Raw genomic sequence first — 21,893 nt, forward strand, 5'->3', positions numbered from 1 at the left:
AGAGATGGTAGAAGGAGGAAAGGAAGGGAGGTGAGCAATGCGACGTCGCTGTCGAGAACGTCGAAACGGAAGAAAGGAGAAGATAAAGGCTCACCAGCTCGATGGGCTAGATTTACCACATAGATATGATCCCACGTAGCACCCTTCCTCGTATCTGCTTCGATGAGATCTCGTCGAAGAGCGCTCGTTCGTCGAGGAGCGTCCGAGTCGTCGTCGGAGTCGAAATCGATCTCGAGTTCACTGGCAGGTCCGAGGGTAAAGAGGACGATGAAGAAGAGAGCGAGGCAGAAGAGGATTCTTCGAAGGTAGGTGGTATGTTTGGGCATGGAATGGAATGGATATGGTGGAGGTTGGAAGGAAAGGGAGGGGGAGGGAGGAGAAGTCGAAGTGAAGGAAGAGCTGCTGCCGAAGAGCTCGCCTCTGGTCGCAATGTTACTGCCAAGATCAACTTTGAAGCGAGGTCTACTGAGTTGCAAAGGGGTCGATTGCCTGTCCTAGGAGACGTACAAGATGATCTGTTGGAAGAAGGAGGAGGTGGAAGAAGAGGGAGGGAAGTCGGAGTCGAGCTCGACGGATTCAGCCCTCGGAGCTCGATGATCCTTCTGCTATCTAGAGATTTCTCTGCGCGGGTTCTTTTGCTGCTGAACACTTTTTACTCATCGCTGTCAACTTTCGACGTCGTCGTTCGTCGGCTTGCAGGCCGCTCGATTCGTGTGAGTCTCAAATTCGCTTCCTGCTTCCACGTCTCAATTCGAACCTCCCTTTTTCTTCTCTTATCGCTTTTCTTTTGATCTCGCAGGACACGTCGAGCCTTTTCTCGGGCGAAACAAAGTGGTGGGAGAGGATCGAACAGCCTCGAGGAGGATCCGACGCGTACGGTCCGACGCGACTTGGAGCTTGGTTTGGGATGCTGTTTCTTTACGAGGAATATGAGTACGATTTGGAGCTCTAAGATATGAAGAATTTTTCCTTCTCTCTCTCGTCCCTCTTCTCTCTCTCAGTCTTGAGATTCTAAGACATCCTGTCTGCGTAGGGAGCTTGGATCCGAGGTCCGGCCACCTTAATCTCGCTCTCTCTTCCCTTTCTTCCCTCTTTGCATAAGCCACGATTGAGCGAACTGGTTCAATGAAGTGGTCTTCGAGCTCTTCAGTCGGTAATAGGGTTTCTCTACTTCGATGTTCTCGAATCTGAGGCAGGGGACGAAAAGCGAGCCAAAGAAAACGACGAAGAAAGGAAAGAGAGGGGTGTCCGGAACTTCTCTCTCCGTCCTTCCTCCTGTTCTCCACCTCTTCTTTCCCACCAACCACCACTCTCTCCAACTCGAAACATCGCCCATCCACTCCATCCATGTCCGACACATCCTCTCCAGTCTTTCCAGAATCGGAACTGCTCTCGATCTCGACCCATCTCGAGGACGGATTGATCCCACCGCCTGCTCCTCCTCCTCCCCTCTTTCCATCTCTCGCACCTTGTGTCCCCTACGTTTCCTCCTCCTACCCCCTCGACTATCAACAGCAACTCAGTCCCTTTCAGTCCGCTCTCGGACTCGTTCCGGATCCTGACGGTCAGCGAAACGCTCAAACGGACGCGGGGGAGAGGAAAGAAGTCTCGAGGGAAGACCGAGATCCCTCCGCTCGAGAGAGGACGAGAAGGAAGACGTCAAGACCTCTTCGTTTCGACGCCGAGTTTCTACCAGCGAAGCCTTACAGTCCTCCAATTTGTGTAGGGTGCAGAAAGAGGTCCGTTCTCACTCGCTCAGCTTCGTGAGACCTTAAAGAAGCGACGAGCTGACGACGTTGCTTCTCTCCTCGTTTCTTTTCTACACTTGGTCCTTGATCAGGAAGATCCGATGCGAAGGAAGAGTCACAGTCGACGGAAGCTGCCACTGCTGCATCATGCTCGGAGAGAAATGCGAGCTGGAGGGGTCGAAGGTCAAAGCCTCGAGAGCGTTCGTCTTTTCTTTTCCTCCTTTCCGTCGTTGGAACGCTCTGTCTGACCCCTACACTCTATGTTCTTTTTACCTAGTAGTCAATCTCGAGATCAGTACTCAGTCCTCGAAGCTGGATCTCCAACCTCCTCGACTTCATCCTCCCTCCATCCTTCGACATCCCTTTCCCCCCCCGTCGTCCCTGCTCCCTCTCGAAAACGAAAATCCGACGTCGACACACCCTACATACCTTTCCCAGCAGCTCAAAATCCCAAGACTTCGAAACCCGTCAAACCGAGGAAGAAGAAGAACGATCCCGAGGAACAGACGTCGACGTCGGACGCGACTTTTCAACCTTCGACTTCCACTCGCCAGATCACCGCGCCGAGAGTCAGTCAGGCTTGCAGATCCTGTCGCTCTAGAAAGACTCGATGTTCAGGGATACCCGAGGGAGGTTCGTGTGCTCAGTGCGAGAAGGGGAGGTTCATCTGCGCGTTGGACGCTCGAGGATCGAACGATCGTGCTGCCGCGTCTCGAAGGTGAGTCGATCTCGCTGCCTTCTTCCCTCCGCACCTGCTGAATCTCGACTCACCCCTTTGTGATTCACAGGAAGAGGATTGCCGAGGACGCTCTCGCAGCAGGAGGATCTTCAACCTCACCCGTCGCGTCGTTCTCAGTTCCCTCCCACACTCTTCCCTCCCTCGTCCCTCAACCACCTTCCACCAAACCCAGCAAACCCCTCCAACTCAACAGCCCCGAGCCTCCTCGATCATCATCTCCATCCCTCTTCCCACCCAAGCAGCATCACTTCCCTCCCCTCTTCCTCCCAAAGATCGAACCCATCAGACTCGCTCCACTCGCTCTTCTTCCTCCTCCTCCTCCTCCCCAATCGCCATCGAACAGTCGCGTCCCTATCGGAAACGGAAACTTCTGGATCTTCTACAGCGATACGCCAGGAGTTCTTCAGATCGAGGATCTTCCGGACGGTTCGACGAAAACGACGGGAGGGAGAAGGCAAGGGTTGATGATGCTGGCTCGATTCGAGGAGACTGGTTCTTACGGTGAGTTGAACTTCGAGAGTTTCACTGAAGACGTTGGTGTTTTCTCCGAGACTGATCAACGTTTCGGTTCCTTCCTTTGGGTCGAGCAGGAGCTCACGACGAACTGAGTTGGATCATCGGAAGTCTCGACGCGACTCGATCGATCCTCTCCCTCAAGAAGGAGGTTATCTGTGTTTCTGCTCACTCTCACGTACGTACCACCAATTAATTACTGCCTTATAACTTTCGTTCTCTTCCCAATCCCTCCCAATCTCTCGCATCTCTCGCCTCGTCGCGTCGTGTCCGCGTCTTGGCACGCTGACTCTGACTCCCTCCCTCTCCCTTCCTTTCTTTCCATCCTCCAGTCAATCCCTCCCACCACCATCCTCCCACCCCTCGCAATTTTCACCTACGACCTAACCGCCTCCGACTCCACCTTCGTCACCATCTCCTTCTCCCTCCCTCCCTCTTCCTCCTCCCAACCCCAACCCTTCCTCCAAGCGATCTTCACCTCCTCCCCCCTCCCCTCCAACACCTCCCCCGTCGTCGCCGAACTCAGAAGCAACTCTACGTTTTCCGTTGCCAAAGCCAAGTTCGGACGGGACGGAAGGTTGGAGATGGTCGAGTCGAAGGAGGTCGTGAGGAGTTTTTGGATCGTTGGGCTCAGGGTTGGTGCCGAGGAGGAAGAGGGGGATGAAATGAGGAGGTTGGGAGGGTGGATCCAGGGAGGGGATGTGTTTGCTTGAGTTGAGGGAGGAAGAAGGGGGTTGGACGCGTCGTGGTTTCTCGTTTCTCTCTCTCTCTCTCTCTTCTTTTGTTCTCTTCGACCTTCTCTTTTAATCTCTTACTAAGATCTCTTTACGACTCTCTCTCTCTCTAGTCTAACGAACAACGATAACGAGATACAATGATCCTCTAAAACCCAAACCCCGTCCTACTCAGCCAGCACCTCCCTCAACCTCCTCAACACGACTTCACACTCCTCCCTCGTTCCCACCGTCACCCTCAAACACCCTTCACACCCCACCTCCTTCCCCCTAAACCTGACCACTACTCCCTCCCTCCTCGCCAACCTCAAATAAACCTCGTTCGCTCTCTCGTTATCCACCTTCCCACCCTCTTTCCCCAAGATCTGCACGACAAGGAAGTTGGCGTGATTCCCACCGAGGATGGCTCCGACGCCTGGGATAGAAGGGAGGTTCTGGAGGAGGTAAGAGCGGTTGGCGTTGAGGGAGGCGATGTTTTGATTAAATTGGGCGAGGGACGAAGGGGAGAGGGCGGTGAAAGCGAGGTGGGCGGTTGGGGTGGAGACGCTGTAAGGCGCTTTGATGTTCATGAGGATTTGGATCAAAGGAGGGGAGGCGAGCGCGAGACCGAGTCTTGTTTGGGGAAAAGGAAAGGAAAGGGAGAGTCAGGACGACGGGACGAGACGAGGACGAGGACGAGAAGAGAGAGAGACTCGACAAATCGAGCCCTGCCGCAAGATCCGAATCGAAAAGCAAAACGGGAACTTCAAGCACTCACCTAATCCCAGCCAACCCGAACCCTTTACTCAACGTCTGGGAAACCAACAGGTTCGCGTACTTGTCCACCAACGACGCGGCGCTGACCTCCTCCGTCACGCCTGCGAAATCAATGTAGGCTTCGTCGACGACGACGAGTCCGTTCCAGGTAGGGTTCTCGAGGATGGCGATGATGTCCTTGAGGGGGATGAGCGTTCCGGTAGGGTTTCCTGGGGAGCAGAGGAAGAGGAGTTTGATGGAGGGGTCGGAGGAGAGGGTTGAGTTGACCTGAGGGAGGGAAAGAGAAGGTGGTGGAATTGAAAAGAGAGTCAGATTTTCGCTCGCTCGAACAGTAGAGAAGTCTGAGAAAGCCAGAAAGTCTCTTTCTCTCTTTCGGACGCGAAAAGAAAAGGAAGAAACGAATCGAGACTCACCTTGTCGACCTCCAAACTGAACCTCCCTCCTTCCACATCCAACGGCACCTTGACGACCTCCACATCGTTCACCTGCGCCGTCACCGAATACATCCCGTACGTCGGAGGAGTAACCATAACCTTATCCCTTCCAGGAGCACAGACGACTCTCATAACGAGATCGATAACCTCGTCGGAACCCACGCCGAGGAAGACGTATTCCGGTCCTGGCAGGTTTCGGAGGGAAGCGATTCGGGTCTTGATGTCGTCGTGGGTAGGAGAAGGGTAACGGTTCAGGTTCTTGGGGAGGAGGGTAATCAAGGGGTCGGATTCCTAAGGGGAGAGAGAGGAGGAGAGAAGGAAGGAAGGGAGGTGGTCGGTCAGCTTCGGTTCGATTGGGGAGTTCGTTCGTTCTGCTATGTCTCTGGGAGAGTCTGTAAGGTAAAGCAAAGATCGAGCGGCCATAGTGATATCTCTTCAAAGCTCAGAAGCCAAAAAATCTGATCGCGCTCTGTGATCACTCGAATCTTCGAACCTTCGAGCTTCAGCCCTCCCTTCGTCCTCGTTCGTCGAGCTCCAAAAACCCATCGGAACCTCCTCCTCTCTCATCTTCCTACCACTTCCCACCTCGTCTCTACCACGCACGCACAGCCTTCCTTTATAAGGTCGGTCTACAAGCGCACCAACGAGGCCATCCCCAATCGTTCGTCGTCGCTCCATCGTCGGTACCCTTCTCCCTCTCCCTCTCCCTCCTTCTCGTTCAAACTCACCTCTATACTGTGCCCAATGGCGTTCTCATTCGCGTCCAACAAGATTCCCTGATCGAAATCATCCCTCGCGCATCGGTAAGGCTGCAGGCTGAGGATGTTGGGACGGATCAACGAGAGGAGGTTGAAGTGAGGAGGGTAGGTTGGTAAAGGGGTCGTGAGGCCTAGGATGGACATCGTTTGCAGCGAGGGGTTGGAAGGGGAAGGAGGAGAGGGAGGGTGGAAGGGAGGAGGGTGGTTGGGGGGGTGGTGGTGGTTTGGAGAGAGAAGGAGGAGAGATGACTCCGAGAGAGGATCGAAACGGCGAGTCACGTCCTTATCTTTTTTCTTTTCTTTTTCTCTTCTTTCTTGGCTCGCTTTATACTCGATTTCGATGTGTAGTCTGTCTCCCAGCACCCTATCCTCTCATCTCTCTAGTTTCTCCCTCCCTCTAGCTTCTCTCAGCAGCTCCTCTCGATCTCGTTCTCATTCTCGTCTCGCTTCTCTCTCTCTCTCCCTCTTCTCCCTCCCTCTCCTCGCACAAAAGATTCCGAACAAAGGCATGAATCCATTCGAGATCCACCCTCCACACCACCACCACTCCATCTCCGTTCGTTGCAAGTCATCGATAACCAGAACCGGTTTAAGCCCAGGTGGAAGGTCGGTTTCCGGCGAAGACTCCTCGGCTGACCTGAGAGACGAACCAACAAAACGCGTGAACGAACGAAACAGTCAGCTTGTTGAAGAGACGTTGGAGAGTGTATTGAACAGAGGAGGACGAACCTGTCGTCGATGGGGAAGGGGGAACTTGAGCCCGGGCTCGAGGAGCTGCTTGATGTAAGGTCGTCGGACGTCCTCCTTCTTCTCGATCTCGACAACTCGGAGGATCTAATAGCGTAAAACGAACGAACAAGGAGATGAAGAAACGAGGTCAGCTTGAGCTCCAACTGAAGAGGGTGGAGGCAGAAGGAGAGGGAGAGGGAAGGAAGGGAAGGGTGAAACGAACGTGGATCGATCTGAATCGAGCTCGGTGTCGAGCAGACATGTCCTGGTAGAGGGACTCGACGGCGGCGGTCCTGGAAAGCTCACGGTACTCCTTGTACATGCTGTGAAGGAGAGAACGAGCAGAACGAGCGAGGAAGGCGAGGGAGAGAAGGAAGGGCGACAAGGTCAGCTTCGACTCGACTCGACTCGACTCGACTCGACTCTCGCTCAAAGGTCAACGAGAGAAGGAGGGAAGACGAACTTGTGAGTTCCGGATCGGGAGTCGTATCGGATCCAGATACCGAAGTTCTTGACCTTCAAGGGCTTCTTCTCCGAGATCTAGGTTGGTTCGAACGAGAGCAAGAGTGCAAAAGAAGGAGAGGTCAGCTTCGTCGTTGGCGAGTCCCAAAACCATCCCTCCCTTCCGTTTGAGCTCTCTCTCCTTCCCTTCCTTCCCCATCTCCCTGCAGCGAATTTCGAGAAGAGAAGCTGGTACTCACGACGTTGACGGCAACGATCTCTCCGTTGGCCTTCTTGACCTTGTGGAGCTGCCTCAAGAAGTACCAGAATCGAGACTTGGCGACAACGTCGTTGGGCGCGAAGATCCTCATTCGGAAGAGCTACAAGGTCGGTTCCAGGTGGTCGAAGAGCGGTGAGGGAGGGAGGTGGTGGGGAAGAGGAAGGAGAAGAGGATATAGAAGTCAGCCTTGAGCTCTCCATCCCGGAAGTGCGAGGTCCAGCGAAGGGGAAGGGAAAGGGAAGGAGGGAAACGAACCTTGGGCGAGGGGTCAATCTCGGTGGGGAGCTTTCGCCCGAGGACCTGGAATTCAACAAATCGTCCCATCTGGAAGAGAAGAGCAAGGAGAAGAGGAGAGAAGGGATGGATGTTAGGTTCCGTCTTTTGAAGAGTTCGAAGGAGGGGAGGAGAGAGGTGTGAGGTCGAGTTTTTGGCGGAGGGGAGGAAGGAGGAGGGAAAGGGAATCGTTTTGGGCGTGTAGAGTCCAGAGTGGTTGGTTTCGAAGGGTGTATGCAGGGTGATAGTAGAGGGGTGTAGGGGTAATCTGCTTGTTGAGTTCCTGCTATATTTCCCTCCCTCGTTTGTCCCCCTACAAAGAGCTTGAGCTCTCCCTCCCAGACCCTTCTCCTCCCTCCCTTTCCTTCGTCTATTCTTCCTTCCCTCCCTTCAGGTCCGTTCGATTCCGTTGTTGCTGGAGCATTTACGAGGGGCTTGGATGGGAGCGTGTAAGGAGAGGAGAAGGGGGACGGGGAACCAACTTTTGTTCTTGAGGAGGGTGGAAGAAAGACGGAAGACAGACACAAATCGACGAAAGTCTGCTTCTCCTTTTCGTTCCGCGGTCCCAGCCAGCCAGACCTCTTTGGGGGAGAGCTCGTCCTTACCTTTGCTTTCCATCCTCTCTCTTCCTCTTCTTCAAAGACGAACGTTCCGTATCCAGAAACTATGCGAAGAAATGCGAGCATGAATTTCACAGGTTTCGTAGAAGGGGAGGCAGGCGACGCCCCTCGAGGGGACATCTCCCCGTCCTCGTCGCGTGCTCTCCTCACCTCCATAGGGACCTTTGCTGGGAGATCTAAGATTTCTAGCTGATATACTATCGAGGCCTTTCTATACGACGAGCGTTTTCGACAAGCAAAAAATCGTATGTATACAGACTCGGCTCCTGAGCCTCTTCTCTTGACACTTCGAGTTTCGACCTCAACTCCATCAGTCTCCTTCTCCTCCCCTTCCTCCCCTCCATCTCCTCCTCTCTCGCCTTCCCAACCATGTCCCTCCTCTCCCGAACAGCTCTCTCGACATCCTCAGCTCTCCGGTCCTCCTTCTCCCCGATAACCAGCACCTCCTCGCTTCGTTGCCCGTCCTCCACTCCTCCTCCTCCTCCTTCCTTCCCTTCTCCTTCGACTCTCTCCCTTCTTCCACACTACTCCTCCCTTTCCTACCACGCTTAGAGTCTTTCCTCCATCCCAGAGCGAGCTCCCACGATGTCCTTCTGGATCACGAAGCATGCACGGGCCTTTGTTCTGAGTGAAGAGCTCGTCCTTGGTTTAGAAGTCGAAGCTCACCGGCGCTCTCCCTCCTTTCTCCTTCTGCTACCCTCCTGCACCTCCGTCTATCTATCTGTACATCTCCCCTTCAACCTCCATATCTTCATCTTTCCTCTCTAACCCCGTTCCCTCCCATCTCAATCATCTCTCCTTCTCTACTTTCTTCACCCTCCCCTCCTCTCCTCCCTCCCAACTCGCGTCCCGCCATCTTCGCCTCGGGAGTGAGGGCTTCGCGGCGACCAGAGTACACATCTTGATGGCTTTCCATCTTGTCGAAGATGTCGCTGAGAACGGCGTTCTAGAGCCACGTCCTCCTTCTCGAAACGACAACTCCTCCCTCGACAGGACGCGTCGTCGAATCGATCTCCTCCTCCCCTACTTTCCATCCCTCCCTTTAGGCTCTCTTCTCGTTACATACGTCCCTGGATCTATTTAATCATTTCACCATCATCACGTTCGTCACCCTTGCTCTCCTACAGTACGACCTCGCCTCGTCGTTTTCACTCGACCCTTCGTCGCGTTCCCCTCCAAGAGAAGAACATTCTCGCGCACGGATCTTTGCTTCGTTTTTATCTTGGAAGGGGTACTCCGAAGCATCATGATCTTGGGAGGTAGATCCCTCTCGCAGCCCCGAATGCTGCCTCTCGACGAGGGACGACGGAGATTCTCCTCGTGGTCTTTCGTAGCCAGCTTTGCAGAGCTCAGTCAGCCACAGAAAGCACGCTAACAGAAATCTGGAAGGTTTTTTTCTTTGTTCCTCTACGATTGCGTGGATATACAATCTTAATAGGCATCGCTCTGTTGGACTCCTCGCCGAAAGAAGAGACGCGTCGAGGCGCGTCCCTTTTCCTTGAAGCGCTTGCTTTCTCTCGCTTCGCTCGCTTTCTTCGTCTCTTCATACCGTCCAACCTGTATCCTACTTCCTTCCTGGCTTATCGCTCCCCATAATCTCACAGTCTTCCTCGACGACCAGAAATGATCAGCCGTCGCGAGTCGCGACGAGGCAACAACTAGGGCCCGGTGATGAGACGAGGAAGGATTTCCAGAGAGAGTTTGAGGAGGAGGGACAAGGAGATGGTGCAAGGTACGGAACGGAGTTGACGACGAGAAACGAAAGAGGGAGGAGAGCATATTCGCTCCTTCGGGCTGAAGAAAGGAAGGAGAAGAGGGAGGGGCCAGCCCGGAGCCGGTACTGGCCTCTCGAATCGCTTCGTTCCTCTGAGGAATCTGAAGCAAACCTTCTCTTCCATGGTGAAAGGAAGGTATGCTGGTGATAAAGAGACTCTGATCTCCAACCTCAAGCAACTTTTACCTCCTGGGGGAGTCTGAGCTTCTTTGAAGGAGGGGAGAAGCCTTTGCCTCCGACCGTGGATCCACCAGGATCCACTCACCTTCACTCTCAAAAAGCTCCTTCTCCACCAACTTCCATCCTCTCAAACCTTCAAGGTATTCTCAAGACAGATCCTTTCAAGGCATGCCTAAACGCTCGGCTGCATCAATTCGAAGGAGCGAAAAGGGGAGGGCTGGGAGCGAAGCGAGGCTGAGGAATGTGAGTGTTTGTGCGAGCTTCAATCCCCCCTCTTTCTTGCCTTCTCCTTCTCTATTTCAAAGGTCTCCACTCTTTCCTTCTCGCGATCTTTCAGATCCGAAGCAGATGGAGGGAAGAACACGTTTTTTCCGTCGCTATCTCAATCTCAACTTGCCTGATCGACGTTCTCGCCGCCTCGTCCGTTCGTTTGAGCTCACCCTCACCCTCACCTCCTTCCTCCTCCCTCCTTCCCAGCTTGCTGCCGCTCGTGCAGCCGTCCTCAACATCGAATCGACAGACGACCACGGAGCTGTTCAAGAGGTATGTCTTTTCGTCATACAGCTGGCTGGACTGGGAGGAGGAGAGGTGGGAGGAGAAGCCTGTCAAGGGAAGCAGGAGCAGACTGCCTGGTCGAAAGACCTTCGCTGACCTCCTTCCCCTTTGCTTCTTCTCTCTTTCTTGGGACAAAGTCTTCTTCCTCGGATGAACGAGATCAACATCGTACCTTCAAGGCGAACGAGGCAAGCTCGGTCGATCGGTTGCTGAGCTCGACAGGTCAGTCCGCTCCCCGCTCGCTCTCCTCTTTGCTTCCAGTCGTTTTCACCCGTACAGAAGCTCTCGTAAAGATACAGGGGTTGCCTGTATGGGCTGCGAACTCTCGATACTTCGATCTATAGCTTCCGGAGAGTCAACGAGCTTAGGATAGGCGTCTTTGAGTCAAAATCGAGCTGATCACCTTGCCCTCCCTTTCCTCTCCCCCCTTTCTCCTCTTCCTCTCTCACCTTTCACCCCCTCTTTAACCTCTCGGCCGCTGTATCGACCTCCTACCTACTAATCATCCTTTCCATCGCCCAAAGGTCCCTCCTCCTACCCCTCAAGGACTCTCAAACGTCGACGCTCTTCGACGTCCTCCTCCTCCCTCGACCCTGCCCCCTCCCCTTCCAATCCCAGTCCCCTCATCGTTCGCCTTTCCCGAGCTAGCCCAAGAGTACCGTCACCTACTCTTTCATACGACGCTTCGGATACGGATAGCGATGGTGGGCCACCAAGCTTCGAGGAATGGACGTTGATTTGGGAGGCGATGAATCGGGACGATCGTTCCCAGAGCCTACAAGAATGGAGTATTCGACTGAGAAGAGTTGCCTTGGAGGTTCGGGTGAGACTCAATACAGAGTATGTAGCTCTCTCGTTGCTGAGGTCGCTAGTTTTTCTCGAGAGGGACCGCGAGCCCGAGCTGAAGCGCGTAATTTCTCGTCGGCTCCTCTCCTCTTACAGGCAAAGGTCGGACCTCTACGAGGCCGTTGGAGACGGACATGACTTGGACTCGGATGATGAAGGAGAGGAAGAATCGATGGGTGGTGCTGTGAATTGGGAGGATCGAGGCGTTCGTCCTCTCTCTCTTCCTCTCCTTCGTCTTGACGCTCGAGCTCACACCTCTTCTCTCCCTTCTTTTCCCCACAGAATCTGGAATCTTCCGAAACTCAAGCTCGTCATCTCACCGAATCCGACTCTCTCTTTCGAATTTCAGACATCCCTGAACGACGCCTCAACTCCACCCTCTCCTCCCCTCCTCCCTACGTCCCCAATCCTTCCCCCGTCACCCACAGGTTCAGGCCCAGCAGCTCTCTGGATCTCCTCTCGCATCTCTTCTCAAACCAAAATCACCTCCAACCCTTCCTCCTACCCCAACTACGACACCCGTCCTCAACGAGACCGCTTCCTTCAACTCATCGAGAACTCACTCCAGTTCACGTTTACCGACCCGATGGAGGTTCCCTTCACATGGGAGCATCGTTGAGACTACCTCGCCTGCTGGATCAACGAGGAGGACAACGACGCTCCCGAGATCAATCTCCTGGAGCGAGATGAGATCTGGAGATGGAGAGGGACAGGTGTGGTGGGAGGAGGAGATGAAACATCATGTAGGGATAGGTTCGCTGGTAGGAGCTGGGTTGTTGTGAATCAGTGAGTGTCTCTGAACTATTTCTCTTTCCCTCCCTCTTTCTCTTTTCGGACGCGTCGAGCCTGACTCGCGTGTTTCGACGTTTCACACAGCTCCCTCCCTTCCGTCTTCCTCGACCTTCTTCGATCCCTCGCCAAGGAACTGCCCCTCTACCGAATTAACGGAGTCCGTGAACTCTCTGGATCTCCGAGGTGTGGCATGGGATCTTCGAGACGAGGAGGTGGGAGAGAGACGCGTCGACGGTCGACGTCGAGGTTTAAACAGAGGAGTGACTTGTTTGGACGGGCATAGTTTGTTGTTTGGAGGATCGTGAGTCTGTTCAGAGGACGGAAGGGATCGATCGAGGTCTAAGGAGTTTATGGTTGGGGAAGGAAAGCAGGGAGGGAGGAGGTCGAGTTTGGTCGAGTCGTTCAGTAAGCCTAGTTTTTGTTCGTGTGAGTGTGAGATGTAAACTCTTTCGTCGAAGCGTACATCTCTTTTTGGAGAGTGACCTAGCACCGAGAAAGGGTGACAGAGCAGAAGGAAGGGAAGAGGAGGGTGGAGGGGGACGTACAGGGAGAGAAGACTTTCGACCTCCTCGCACGCAATGCCTCAAGGACTTCCGCTCGAATTGTCTACTGTTCCGATCTGGTCGATGAAAGAAGACTACTCCACGAGATGAAGATCTTTGTCAAGCAGAAAATCATCGATAAAACTCAACTCCTCAGCCGTCCTTCTTTTTCCTCTTGCTTCAGCCTGCCACGCTTACTTCAGCCCTGATTCGGTTTCGACCTCAACTCCATCAGTCTCCTTCTCCTCCCCTCCCTCTCCTCCTCTCCTCCTCTCTCGCCTTCCCGTCATGTCCCTCCTCTCCCGAACAGCCCTCTCAGCATCTTCAGCTCTTCGGTCCTCCTTCTTCACCCCAATAGCCAGCACCAGCCCCGTTTCCTCCCTTCGTCTCTCCTCCTCCACTCCTCCTCCCCCTTCTTCTCCTGAAACTTCCTCCCCTCCTCCTCCTACGCCAGCACCCGAAGTCCCTTACGCTCGTTTTAAAATCAAGCCTCTCGACGTCCCAACCGTCTCAACCTGGGTCCGTGAGTCCCAACCAACTTCCTTCTCGAGCTCAACCGTCCTTCCTTCCTTCCTCATGCCCAAGCTGACCCTTTCCCTTCCCTTCCCTTCCCTTCGCTTCGCTTCTCCCAGACCCTCCCTCAGCGACCCTCCCCGGAACTCCCATCCCGGAAATCGTAGTCTACAAAACTCAAGCGGTCCCCGTCGCTCTCGCCGACGACGAGTACCCCAACTGGCTCTGGAAGCTCATCGGAGAAGGAAAGCAGCTCGTCAAGGACGGCAAGGAGCCTGCTGAGAGAGGGATCGAGTGGGATGAGAAGGCACCTAGGAGAGCGGTGGCTGCTGCGTGAGTGCGAAAGAATGTCCATCTGTGATTTGGGCGGGTTGGGAGGGGAAGGGAGGAGGAAGGGAGAGAAAGGGAGAGGGAGAGGGAAGGGAGAGGGAAGGAGAGACGAGAGAGCTGACCTTTTTGTGTCGTCTTGTTTTTTCTTTGCTGTTGATGTACATGCAGCAACAAGGCTGCGATCAAGGTGTCGAACTTGTTGAAGAAGAGGTAGATTTTTAGAGACGGGATCCGATCGATCATGGGTTTCTTTCTCTCTCTCTCCGACCTTTCCTCCCTTCGTTCGTCGTTGAACGTCCGACTCTTCTCTCGACCGACGCTCTTGCCTCCACCTTAGACGGAGCTCCTGATCCACTCCTGCTGCTTTCTCTGATCTGAGAGGCGAGTGATAAGGGGGGGCTGGAGAGGAAGGAGGGCCTTACAGGCCTCGGTCGTTCCTCGTCTCGTCTCGTCTGCGTCGACGCTACATGAGCCCGCTACCGCAAGGACCAGCCCGATCAAAAACCCTTCCTTTCGAGGGCTGCTCTGAACTCTGTTGAAATTTCCTTGACCAAACTCTTGCCCGCTCCTCAGCCGATCCGAAAAACGTTGAGCTCGACGACCCTTCCTTCTCTTCCTCCCTTTCTCTCGTATCCCTTCTCTCGCTGCAAATAAGTCACCGGCTACCGTTGGAACCTTCTTCTGATCTTCGAGAGTCTGGACGAACCCCGCCTCCGCTTGCTCCGAAGCGAAATACCGAGACGTCGTCGCGACCGACTCACCTGCTTCTCAGCTTGCTCGACTTTCCACGTTTCTCTGAGATGAGACGCGTCAAGAGGCTTAAATGTGGTAGGTTTGATGATCGGCCGAGAGTTGGAGGTTGATTTCGAAGGGAGAAGAGCAGGCGGAAGCTGGTAGAGAGGAGGGGATCCTGACCGATTCGACGCGTCGCTGTGCGAGTCCTTTCCCTTTCGTCGCAGACGAGGGAAGGATCAAGCCTATCATAAGACCGGCGAAATCATGAAATAAAGGCTGTAACTTCAATCTACAGTACTAGTTGCCCAGACATCTGAAGGCAGAGGGGTTGATGACGGACCTATATCAGTGTCGGCTGGTGCCTGGTCCTCTCTCTTTTTCTTGATTGAGTGAGTCTCTTTTGGGACGCAGAAACGCCAAAAACTCGAGCGGTATAGTAGATAGTCTCCTATGGCTCGATCGAGAGGAGAAGGAGACTCAGTCGATTCACCGTGTGGAAAACAGAGCGTTGGACGACGCGTTGTCGAAACGGTCTCAGCAGCCAACGACCGAGAGACGCGTCTAAATCACTATCCATCACCAGAACTCTCAGAACTCTCATCCCCGAGAGACCAACGCAACTGGACCAGCGGAAGGAAATGATGGTGGTTGGCGGGGAGCAAGGCGAAACGCGTCGTTCGCCTGTTCCATTCTTTTCAGCATCCCCGACGACTTTTCGAAGTCAAACAACCTCACGGCTCCGCTGAAATCTCTGAGAAGCGAGAGCTCCCTCGATCTCATCTCGTGAAAGGGAAGGAAGCAGGAAGGAGGCAGTGATCGCGGACACGATTCTCTCGAACGCGTCGCGGCTTGAACCGCTTTTCCTCTGCTTTTGCTGTTCGCGTCTTCCTCCCACTGGCCAGGCTCGAAAACCTATACTGAAACCCACACAAAGGACCAAGAATACAGACGGTCAACTCTCTCGGGGGTGTTTCTTTTGTCCTGCTTTTTCTTCTCCTACCTTCGCGTTCCTCCCTTCATCAACGACCTCACATTGCTCGGGAGTTCCTTTTGTTCCTCCCACCTTCCTCAACCCCCTTTAGTTCCCTTCTTTCAACCCTTCTCAAAGCATCAAGGACCCTCAACAAATCCTAACTCCCTTCACAGAAACACTCTAAAATCGAACGAGTTTTCCTTTGACGCGCCCTCGCCCTCTGTTTCCTTCTGAATCGTCCCACATTTCTCCCCTCCTTCTTTGCCTTCTCTCCCTCACCACCACACCCCCACTCTTCCCTCTCCTCTTCTTCTCCTCCCCCGGTCTCAAACTCAAGAAGGGCCTCTTGCCAAAAAAAAAAGGAGCATCGAAAAAAGTCTGCTCAACCAGTACTAGCTTTCGGAAAACCAAGTCGTTCGACCTCTCTTCCTCCTCCTCTGCCTCTCTCTCTCTCTTCTCTCCCCCCCAACCAGAATGAGTAGTCGCACCACTCGGGGCGTCCTTCGCAGGATCGCCAAACTCTCTTCGGCTCAACCTATAGAAGTTATCCTCCTCACCTTTGTAGTCGTCACCTTGACCTACTTTCAACTCCTCCACGTCGTCAAGCATAGCAACTTGTGAGTTCAAAAAAGGAAAAGAGAGAGAGTAGAGAGAAAAGAGACAAAGGAGGAGCTGACCTCTCCTCCTTCCTTCCTTCCTTCCCCTTCTTCTTCTTCTTCCCATCGCCTTTCCTCTTTTCCTTCTCGTCTTGACCGCCTACAGCTTCTCTGAATCTGGTCCCTCCGCTCGGTCCTACCTTCGAGGAATCGTCGTTTCGCATCGATCGGACTCGTCCAACGACTGGACGAACGTCGCCTCGGAAGATTGGAAGTCCATTCGAGAAGGAGGATCGTTCCTTTCCTCTTCCTCCTCCTCCTCCTCCTCGGACGACTCTCTCACCGCTCCTGTCCCCAGCACGGCCCCACGAGTCGTCTACGTCAAGCAGGTCGTCGTCAGTCTCGATGCTCCAGATTCGCTCGGACGGTCCAACCTGAGCTCGGACCACCCTTTGGCGGAGGAAGAGGAGGACGAAGTCGATGGCATCCTCGGAGGAGGAGGAGCTGGACATGGATCGTTGGAGGATTCCAAGAGGCAGAAGGATCGAGGGTTGTTGGATGAAGGAGTTCAGAGAGCTCTAGGAAGATTCGAAGACTACATCCTCAACACCGTTTCCATCCCTTACCACCCAACCTCCAACTTCTCCTCCCTCCCTCTCACCACCGCCAAAGCTCTCAAAGCATCCATTCACCACCCTTCGCCTTCCCAACTCAAGGAAGGTCACCCTCTCATCTTCGCTTCCGACCTCTGCTACGTCCCTACCGAGGAATCCAAGGCTTGCTTCCACCTCACCACCCTCACGCCTCGAACGCTCGTCCTCACCCTCACCTTCTCCCTCTTCCCTTCCACCCTTCCTTCCTCCTCGGCTCTCCTCCTCGGTCTCCCCTCCTCGTCCGTTCAGCACTCCGTACTGGCCTCGTCGGCAAGCAGGTTCGGTCAGAAACTCCAGAACGTCCCCATGTTCTCCGTCGAAGGAGTCACGGTCACCCCTCGAACGACCGAGATCGGACCTGGAACGAGCGGGTTCGCTTGGGGATCGGAAGGAATCATCGGTGGGAAGAGGATCGGAGAGATGAGGAGTGCCAGGTGGATGTTGTACGCCTTCGTTGCTTTGATCGTTAGGTTCTGGGGACTGGCGAAGGTGAGCTTTTCGTTTCTCCTTCTCACGCGTCTTCCTCTTTCTCTCGAAGCTCACTCCCATTTTCTTGCAACCCCCTCCCCCTTCACAGCAAGCCGACTCAGCAGACATCTTCATCGTCATGCTCGGCTACCTCCTCATGCACGCCGCCTTCGCTCGCCTCTTCCTCAACATGCGTCGAATGGGATCCAACTTCTGGCTTCCCTCCATGGTCCTCGTTTCCTCCTGCTTCGCCTTCCTCACCGCCCTCCTCTCCGCCTCCATCCTCAAGATCCCCGTCGACCCCGTCTGCCTCTCCGAGGCTCTCCCCTTCCTCGTCATCACCGTCGGATTCGACAAGCCCTTCACCCTCGCCAAAGCCGTTTTCACCTCCCCCGAGATCGCTCCCGTCATCCTCAGGAGGAAACCCGTGATCGAACCTGGATCGTCGGACGAGCTCGCTCACAAGCCAGCGGAGAAGGTTGGAGTGCAGTGGGCTCCTCCTGTGCCTGCGAGTCAGATCGTGATCCACGCCGTCGAACGGGTCGGAGCGTCGATTGTGAGGGATTTCGCTTTGGAGGTGATCGTGTTGTTGGTTGGATCGTTCAGTGGAGTAGGAGGGATGGCCGAGTTCTGCAAGCTGGCGGCTCTCATCGTCGTCGCCGACTGCTGCTTCTTGTTCACGTTCTACGTGGCGATTTTGACGATCATGGTCGAGGTTCGTCGGTTTCTTCTCTTTCTTTCTTTCTCTTCTTCCTTCTTCCTCCTCTCCGCATGTACTGATCAAACCTTCTTCCTTTCCTCTCCTCGTACTGTAGATCCACCGAATCAAGCTCATCCGAGGTCTTCGTCCCATCACCCACCGAACTCCCACCACGATCCCTTCCACCCCCGTCGAGGGCAAGTCTCCTTCCCTCCACCAAGACGCCTGCCACCCTCCTTCGCCGTCCCTCTACAAGAAGGTCTCGACCGCTCTCTTCGGAGCCGACGAGGAGACCGAGATCGCTTCGGGAGTCATCAGGCAGAACCCGGTGGCTAGGTTGAAGTTGCTTCTCGTGAGTCCGACGACGCGTTCTTCCTTTCCTCTCTTCGTTTCTTATCTTCTGACTCCCTTCTCTTTCCTCCTCTATGTAGATCGTCTCCTTCCTCGCCTTGCACGTTCTCAACCTCTGCACCACCCTCACCGAGACGACCGCCATCAAACGACACACCTCCCACTCGTCCTTCGCTCCCTCCCCTCTCGTTCGAGTCGACGTCCAATCTCCCATGATCGCCCCCGTCCTCGCCGAGCTCGCTCGAGTTCACCCTTCCAACGTCGACCTCGTCGCCCACGTCGCTCCTCCCGTCCACTTCCAGGTCGTCATCCCTACCCTCACCAGCACCAAGCGAGGAAGGCGAACGGGAGGTCTCGTCATGCTCGACAACTTCATGACCGAGTGGACTCGACTCGTCGGAGACCCAGTCATGTCCAAGTGGATCATCGTCACCCTCGGAGTCAGCATCCTCCTCAACGGCTACCTCCTCAAGGGAATCGCCAGTGGATCAGCCTCGGGAGCAGGAACGAGAGGAGCGGGAGGAGCCGCCGCCGCTGCTGCTGCTGCTCTTCTCGGAGCTTGGGAGACGGAACCTGAGGAGGAGAAGAAGAAGAAGCAGGGAGGAGGACGATGGAACGGAGAACCTCTTTCCCTCGCCAGTCTCAAGCAGGATCCTTCCCTCACCGCCTACCACCACAATCGATCCCGAGAGGCGGAAGCCCAAGTCGCCGTTCCTCTCACCGCTCGACCTACCCTCCCTACCTCCGTCGGATCCACCACCCTCGAAACCACCCCCAAGTACGAGAAACCCATGCCCAACGTCGTCCTTTCGCCAGCTCCCAAATCGGCCGCTTCGTTCGCGAGGGAATCCCACGATCGACCCAACCTCGATGGACTCACGAACGGGAACGGACCGGTCTTGCTTTCGCCGACGACGTCGTCGAAGATTCGACCTTTGGACGAGTGTGTGGAGATCATGAAGGGTGGACTGGGAGCGTTCGAGTTGAACGACGAGGAGGTGATCATGATGACCCAGAAGGGCAAGATTGCTCCGTACGCTTTGGAGAAGATCCTGCAGGATTTCGAGCGGGCTGTGAAGATTCGAAGGGCGGTTATCTGTGAGTCTCTACCTTCCTCTTTCTCGATTTCAATCCTCGTGTTTCTTCGTTTTCTCCTCTCGAACCGCAACGAAACTCGAAACTGACGCGTCTCTCCTCTTCCTTCTTTCACCTCCTTCAGCTCGAGCCTCCGTCACCAAAACCCTCGAAACCTCCGACCTCCCGATGACCGGCTACGACTACTCCAAAGTGATGGGAGCCTGCTGCGAGAACGTCATCGGCTACATGCCTCTCCCCGTCGGAATCGCCGGTCCTCTCACCGTCGACGGAGAGTCCCTCCCCATCCCCATGGCCACCACCGAGGGAACCCTCGTCGCCTCCACCTCTCGAGGATGCAAGGCTCTCAACGCCGGAGGGGGAGTCACCACCGTTATCACTCAGGACGCCATGACTCGAGGACCCGCCGTCGACTTCCCTTCCGTCACCCTCGCTGCTCAGGCAAAGAGGTGGTTGGATTCGGTAGAGGGAATGGCGATCATCAAGGCTGCGTTCGATTCGACGTCGAGGTTCGCTAGGCTCCAGGGGATCAAGTGCGGAATGGCTGGGAGGACGTTGTACATTCGACTTTCGACGAGCACGGGAGACGCGATGGGGATGAACATGGCTGGTGAGTTCTGCCTTCTTCTCTTCCTTCCTTCTTTCCTTCGTCCGAATCTCATTCTAGAGAAGAAGAACCCAACAACTGATCCTCGCCTTCGTCGTGCTTTCCTCGTCTTTCAGGAAAGGGAACCGAGAAGGCTCTCGAGTGCATGTCCGAATACTTCCCCGACATGCAGATCCTCGCCCTCTCGGGAAACTACTGCACCGACAAGAAACCCTCCGCCATCAACTGGATCGAAGGTCGAGGAAAGTCGGTCGTCGCTGAAGCCGTCATCTCGGGAGCGATCGTCAAATCCGTGCTCAAGACGACCGTCGCTGATCTCGTCAACCTTAACTACAAGAAGAACTTGATCGGAAGTGCGATGGCTGGTAGTATCGGAGGGTTCAACGCTCATGCTTCGAACATCTTGACTGTGAGTAGTTTGAGCTTCTCGTCTCGTTCGAGGGAGGAAAGGAAGGGAAAAGACGCGTCGCTGACTGTTCGTTCGTTCTCCTTTCCTCACTCAGTCGATCTTCCTCGCCACCGGACAAGACCCAGCTCAGAACGTCGAGTCTTCGATGTGCATGACTCTCATGGAAGCGTTCGTCTATTCTTCTCCATTCTTTCCTCGTCGTTCGCCTCTCCTTCGCTGACACCCGTCTCTCTTCCTTTCCCCTCCCTCAGCGTCAACGGTGGAAACGACCTCCTCATCACCTGTTCCATGCCCGCTATCGAGGTCGGAACCGTCGGTGGAGGAACCTTCCTCCCTCCTCAGAACGCTTGTCTCCAGATGCTCGGCGTAGCAGGAGCTCACCCCGACTCTCCTGGTCACAACGCTCGAAGACTCGCCAGGGTCATCGCCGCGAGTGTGATGGCTGGAGAGCTGAGTTTGATGAGTGCGTTGGCTGCTGGACATTTGATCAAGGCTCATATGAGTGAGTTTCTCCGTTCCGTTCGACTTTTTCTCCTCCATTTCGACGAGAAAGAGAACAAGAAACTGACTCCGTCGTCTCGTCGTCGCCTTCGTTCGTTCGTTCTCAGCCCACAACCGATCCACCCCTTCCACTCCTCTCCTCGCCTCCCCTCTCGCTTCCAAACCCGGAACTCCCTCCCACCGATCCATCGGTCTCCTCACCCCCATGGCTTCGTCCCTCTCCGTCTCGTCCCTCTTCTCAGGACTCAACGGAGGAGGAGGATCCTCGAGCTACTCGGCGCTCAGCTCCCTCAGCAGCCACTCCAACTCGACTCGGTCGATAACTCCCGTCGAGGAGAAGTCGGAGGAAACTTCCGTGGACGCTTAGTCGCTCTCTCTCTATATCTCTCTTTTTCTCTGGGTCTCTACATATATCTCTTTCTTCCATCGCTTTGCATCTATCTCATCTCATCGTTCCTTGCTTTTCTCGAATCGCATACCCGCATCCATCTCTCAAACTATCTAGCTCCCACTCCCTTTGCACACCAATTAAGTATCTTAGACATCGCTTTGCCCCTCCCCTTATCTAGCAGCTGCCGGTCTCACTTCCTTTTCTTCTCTTCTTGCCTCTCCGCGCTCGAACTTCGAGACTCTCTCTCTCTCTCTCCCCCCGCTCCTCTGTGCTTAGCTTTCCTCGTTTGTGCTCCTTCTTCGTTTGTGGTTTGGTTGTTCGTTATGCTTCTTCTATGACATGGATTCGCAAACAGTGTTGGGTCGAGAGAGAGAGAGAGAGGTCAAGGACGCGTTGAAAAGGAAGAAGAACGAAACGGAAACCGAAGGCCTCGCCATCAGATCTCTCCGAGAAGCTAGAGGAGTCAAAGGGTTCCGAGGTGTTGTCAGAACCGAATCGGAGGATGGTGAGTCTTGTAGCGTTCTAGTCTCGTCTTCTCTTACGATGCGAGATGCTAACAGGCGACGCGACTCTCTTCAACTCGAGCAGGCACCGAGAGCAAGGAGGGATACCTTTTCGACGACGACTGGTACTCTGATGATATGAAGGGTATGCATCTTCGCCTTTTTGCAACGTTCAAGGTCCTACTGCCTCGCATCCTGCTTCAACTTGACGCGTCCTAGTGCCTGACCCCCCCTCTTTCTCTCCCCATCTTCCCTTCAGCTGCTCTCCCTCGACTTCGAGCTCTTCTCAAATAATCACTCGTCCTAATATGCATGCCTTTCACTCACGTTTCAATCAATTCTCGTGCAAGTAGG

At 54.6% G+C, this 21,893-nt stretch overlaps 6 protein-coding genes across 6 annotated transcripts; 4 read left to right on the plus strand and 2 right to left on the minus strand.

The window, feature by feature from the left end:
• Window positions 1-1,023: 1,023 nt before the first annotated feature.
• Window positions 1,024-3,374, plus strand: BDY24DRAFT_432010 (Zn(II)2Cys6 transcription factor domain-containing protein). Its single transcript, XM_076644078.1, has 3 exons — window positions 1,024-1,739; window positions 2,026-2,466; window positions 2,537-3,374. Exons 1-3 carry the CDS (start codon window positions 1,348-1,350, stop codon window positions 3,093-3,095), a joined length of 1,392 nt encoding a protein of 463 aa, XP_076498160.1. The 5' UTR covers window positions 1,024-1,347; the 3' UTR covers window positions 3,096-3,374.
• A 193-nt stretch (window positions 3,375-3,567) lies between these two features.
• Window positions 3,568-5,951, minus strand: HIS5 (histidinol-phosphate transaminase). Its single transcript, XM_076644133.1, has 4 exons — window positions 5,653-5,951; window positions 4,904-5,215; window positions 4,492-4,757; window positions 3,568-4,346 (listed from the first exon to the last, which is right to left on the minus strand). The coding sequence occupies exons 1-4, from the start codon at window positions 5,824-5,826 to the stop codon at window positions 3,902-3,904; spliced, it is 1,197 nt and encodes a 398-aa protein (XP_076498161.1). The 5' UTR covers window positions 5,827-5,951; the 3' UTR covers window positions 3,568-3,901.
• A 320-nt stretch (window positions 5,952-6,271) lies between these two features.
• BDY24DRAFT_369339 (eL20 family ribosomal protein) lies at window positions 6,272-7,456 on the minus strand (the record flags this gene model as incomplete). Its single annotated transcript, XM_076638056.1, has 6 exons — window positions 6,272-6,319; window positions 6,412-6,516; window positions 6,635-6,734; window positions 6,875-6,951; window positions 7,113-7,232; window positions 7,388-7,456. 6 exons carry the CDS (start codon window positions 7,454-7,456, stop codon window positions 6,272-6,274), a joined length of 519 nt encoding a protein of 172 aa, XP_076498162.1.
• Window positions 7,457-10,916: 3,460 nt separating this feature from the next.
• On the plus strand, window positions 10,917-12,059 carry BDY24DRAFT_279868 (uncharacterized protein). Its single transcript, XM_076636967.1, has 2 exons — window positions 10,917-11,374; window positions 11,477-12,059. Exons 1-2 carry the CDS (start codon window positions 11,283-11,285, stop codon window positions 11,997-11,999), a joined length of 615 nt encoding a protein of 204 aa, XP_076498163.1. The 5' UTR covers window positions 10,917-11,282; the 3' UTR covers window positions 12,000-12,059.
• Window positions 12,060-12,923: 864 nt separating this feature from the next.
• Window positions 12,924-13,840, plus strand: MRPL37 (mitochondrial 54S ribosomal protein mL54 MRPL37). The gene is made up of 2 exons (XM_076639656.1): window positions 12,924-13,237; window positions 13,347-13,840. Exons 1-2 carry the CDS (start codon window positions 13,003-13,005, stop codon window positions 13,562-13,564), a joined length of 453 nt encoding a protein of 150 aa, XP_076498164.1. The 5' UTR covers window positions 12,924-13,002; the 3' UTR covers window positions 13,565-13,840.
• Window positions 13,841-16,934: 3,094 nt separating this feature from the next.
• Window positions 16,935-21,012, plus strand: BDY24DRAFT_338723 (hydroxymethylglutaryl-coenzyme A reductase-domain-containing protein; the record flags this gene model as incomplete). Its single annotated transcript, XM_076637346.1, has 10 exons — window positions 16,935-17,003; window positions 17,092-17,697; window positions 17,798-18,034; window positions 18,114-18,833; window positions 18,960-19,131; window positions 19,253-19,738; window positions 19,852-20,144; window positions 20,239-20,312; window positions 20,396-20,646; window positions 20,753-21,012. The coding sequence occupies 10 exons, from the start codon at window positions 16,935-16,937 to the stop codon at window positions 21,010-21,012; spliced, it is 3,168 nt and encodes a 1,055-aa protein (XP_076498165.1).
• Between the last annotated feature and the right edge of the window lie 881 nt (window positions 21,013-21,893).

This window comes from Mrakia frigida, assembly GCF_051309035.1.
Source record: "Mrakia frigida strain ATCC 22029 unplaced genomic scaffold BDY24scaffold_9, whole genome shotgun sequence".
Lineage (NCBI taxonomy): Eukaryota > Fungi > Basidiomycota > Tremellomycetes > Cystofilobasidiales > Mrakiaceae > Mrakia > Mrakia frigida.

Excerpts from the sequence above, each read along its gene's own strand:
- BDY24DRAFT_432010 (XM_076644078.1), top strand. The coding sequence starts at position 1,348 with ATGTCCGACACATCCTCTCCAGTCTTTCCAGAATCGGAACTGCTCTCG. Across the intron at positions 1,740-2,025 it reads TGTGTAGGGTGCAGAAAGAG|TAGTCAATCTCGAGATCAGT; the intron begins GTCCGTTCTCAC and ends CTTTTTACCTAG. Across the intron at positions 2,467-2,536 it reads CGTGCTGCCGCGTCTCGAAG|GAAGAGGATTGCCGAGGACG; the intron begins GTGAGTCGATCT and ends TGTGATTCACAG.
- HIS5 (XM_076644133.1), bottom strand. The coding sequence starts at position 5,826 with ATGTCCATCCTAGGCCTCACGACCCCTTTACCAACCTACCCTCCTCAC. Across the intron at positions 5,216-5,652 it reads CCATTGGGCACAGTATAGAG|GAATCCGACCCCTTGATTAC; the intron begins GTGAGTTTGAAC and ends CTCTCCCCTTAG. Across the intron at positions 4,347-4,491 it reads TTCGGGTTGGCTGGGATTAG|ACTCGGTCTCGCGCTCGCCT; the intron begins GTGAGTGCTTGA and ends TCCCCAAACAAG.
- BDY24DRAFT_279868 (XM_076636967.1), top strand. The coding sequence starts at position 11,283 with ATGAATCGGGACGATCGTTCCCAGAGCCTACAAGAATGGAGTATTCGA. Across the intron at positions 11,375-11,476 it reads CGGGTGAGACTCAATACAGA|GCAAAGGTCGGACCTCTACG; the intron begins GTATGTAGCTCT and ends CTCCTCTTACAG.
- MRPL37 (XM_076639656.1), top strand. The coding sequence starts at position 13,003 with ATGTCCCTCCTCTCCCGAACAGCCCTCTCAGCATCTTCAGCTCTTCGG. Across the intron at positions 13,238-13,346 it reads AACCGTCTCAACCTGGGTCC|ACCCTCCCTCAGCGACCCTC; the intron begins GTGAGTCCCAAC and ends CGCTTCTCCCAG.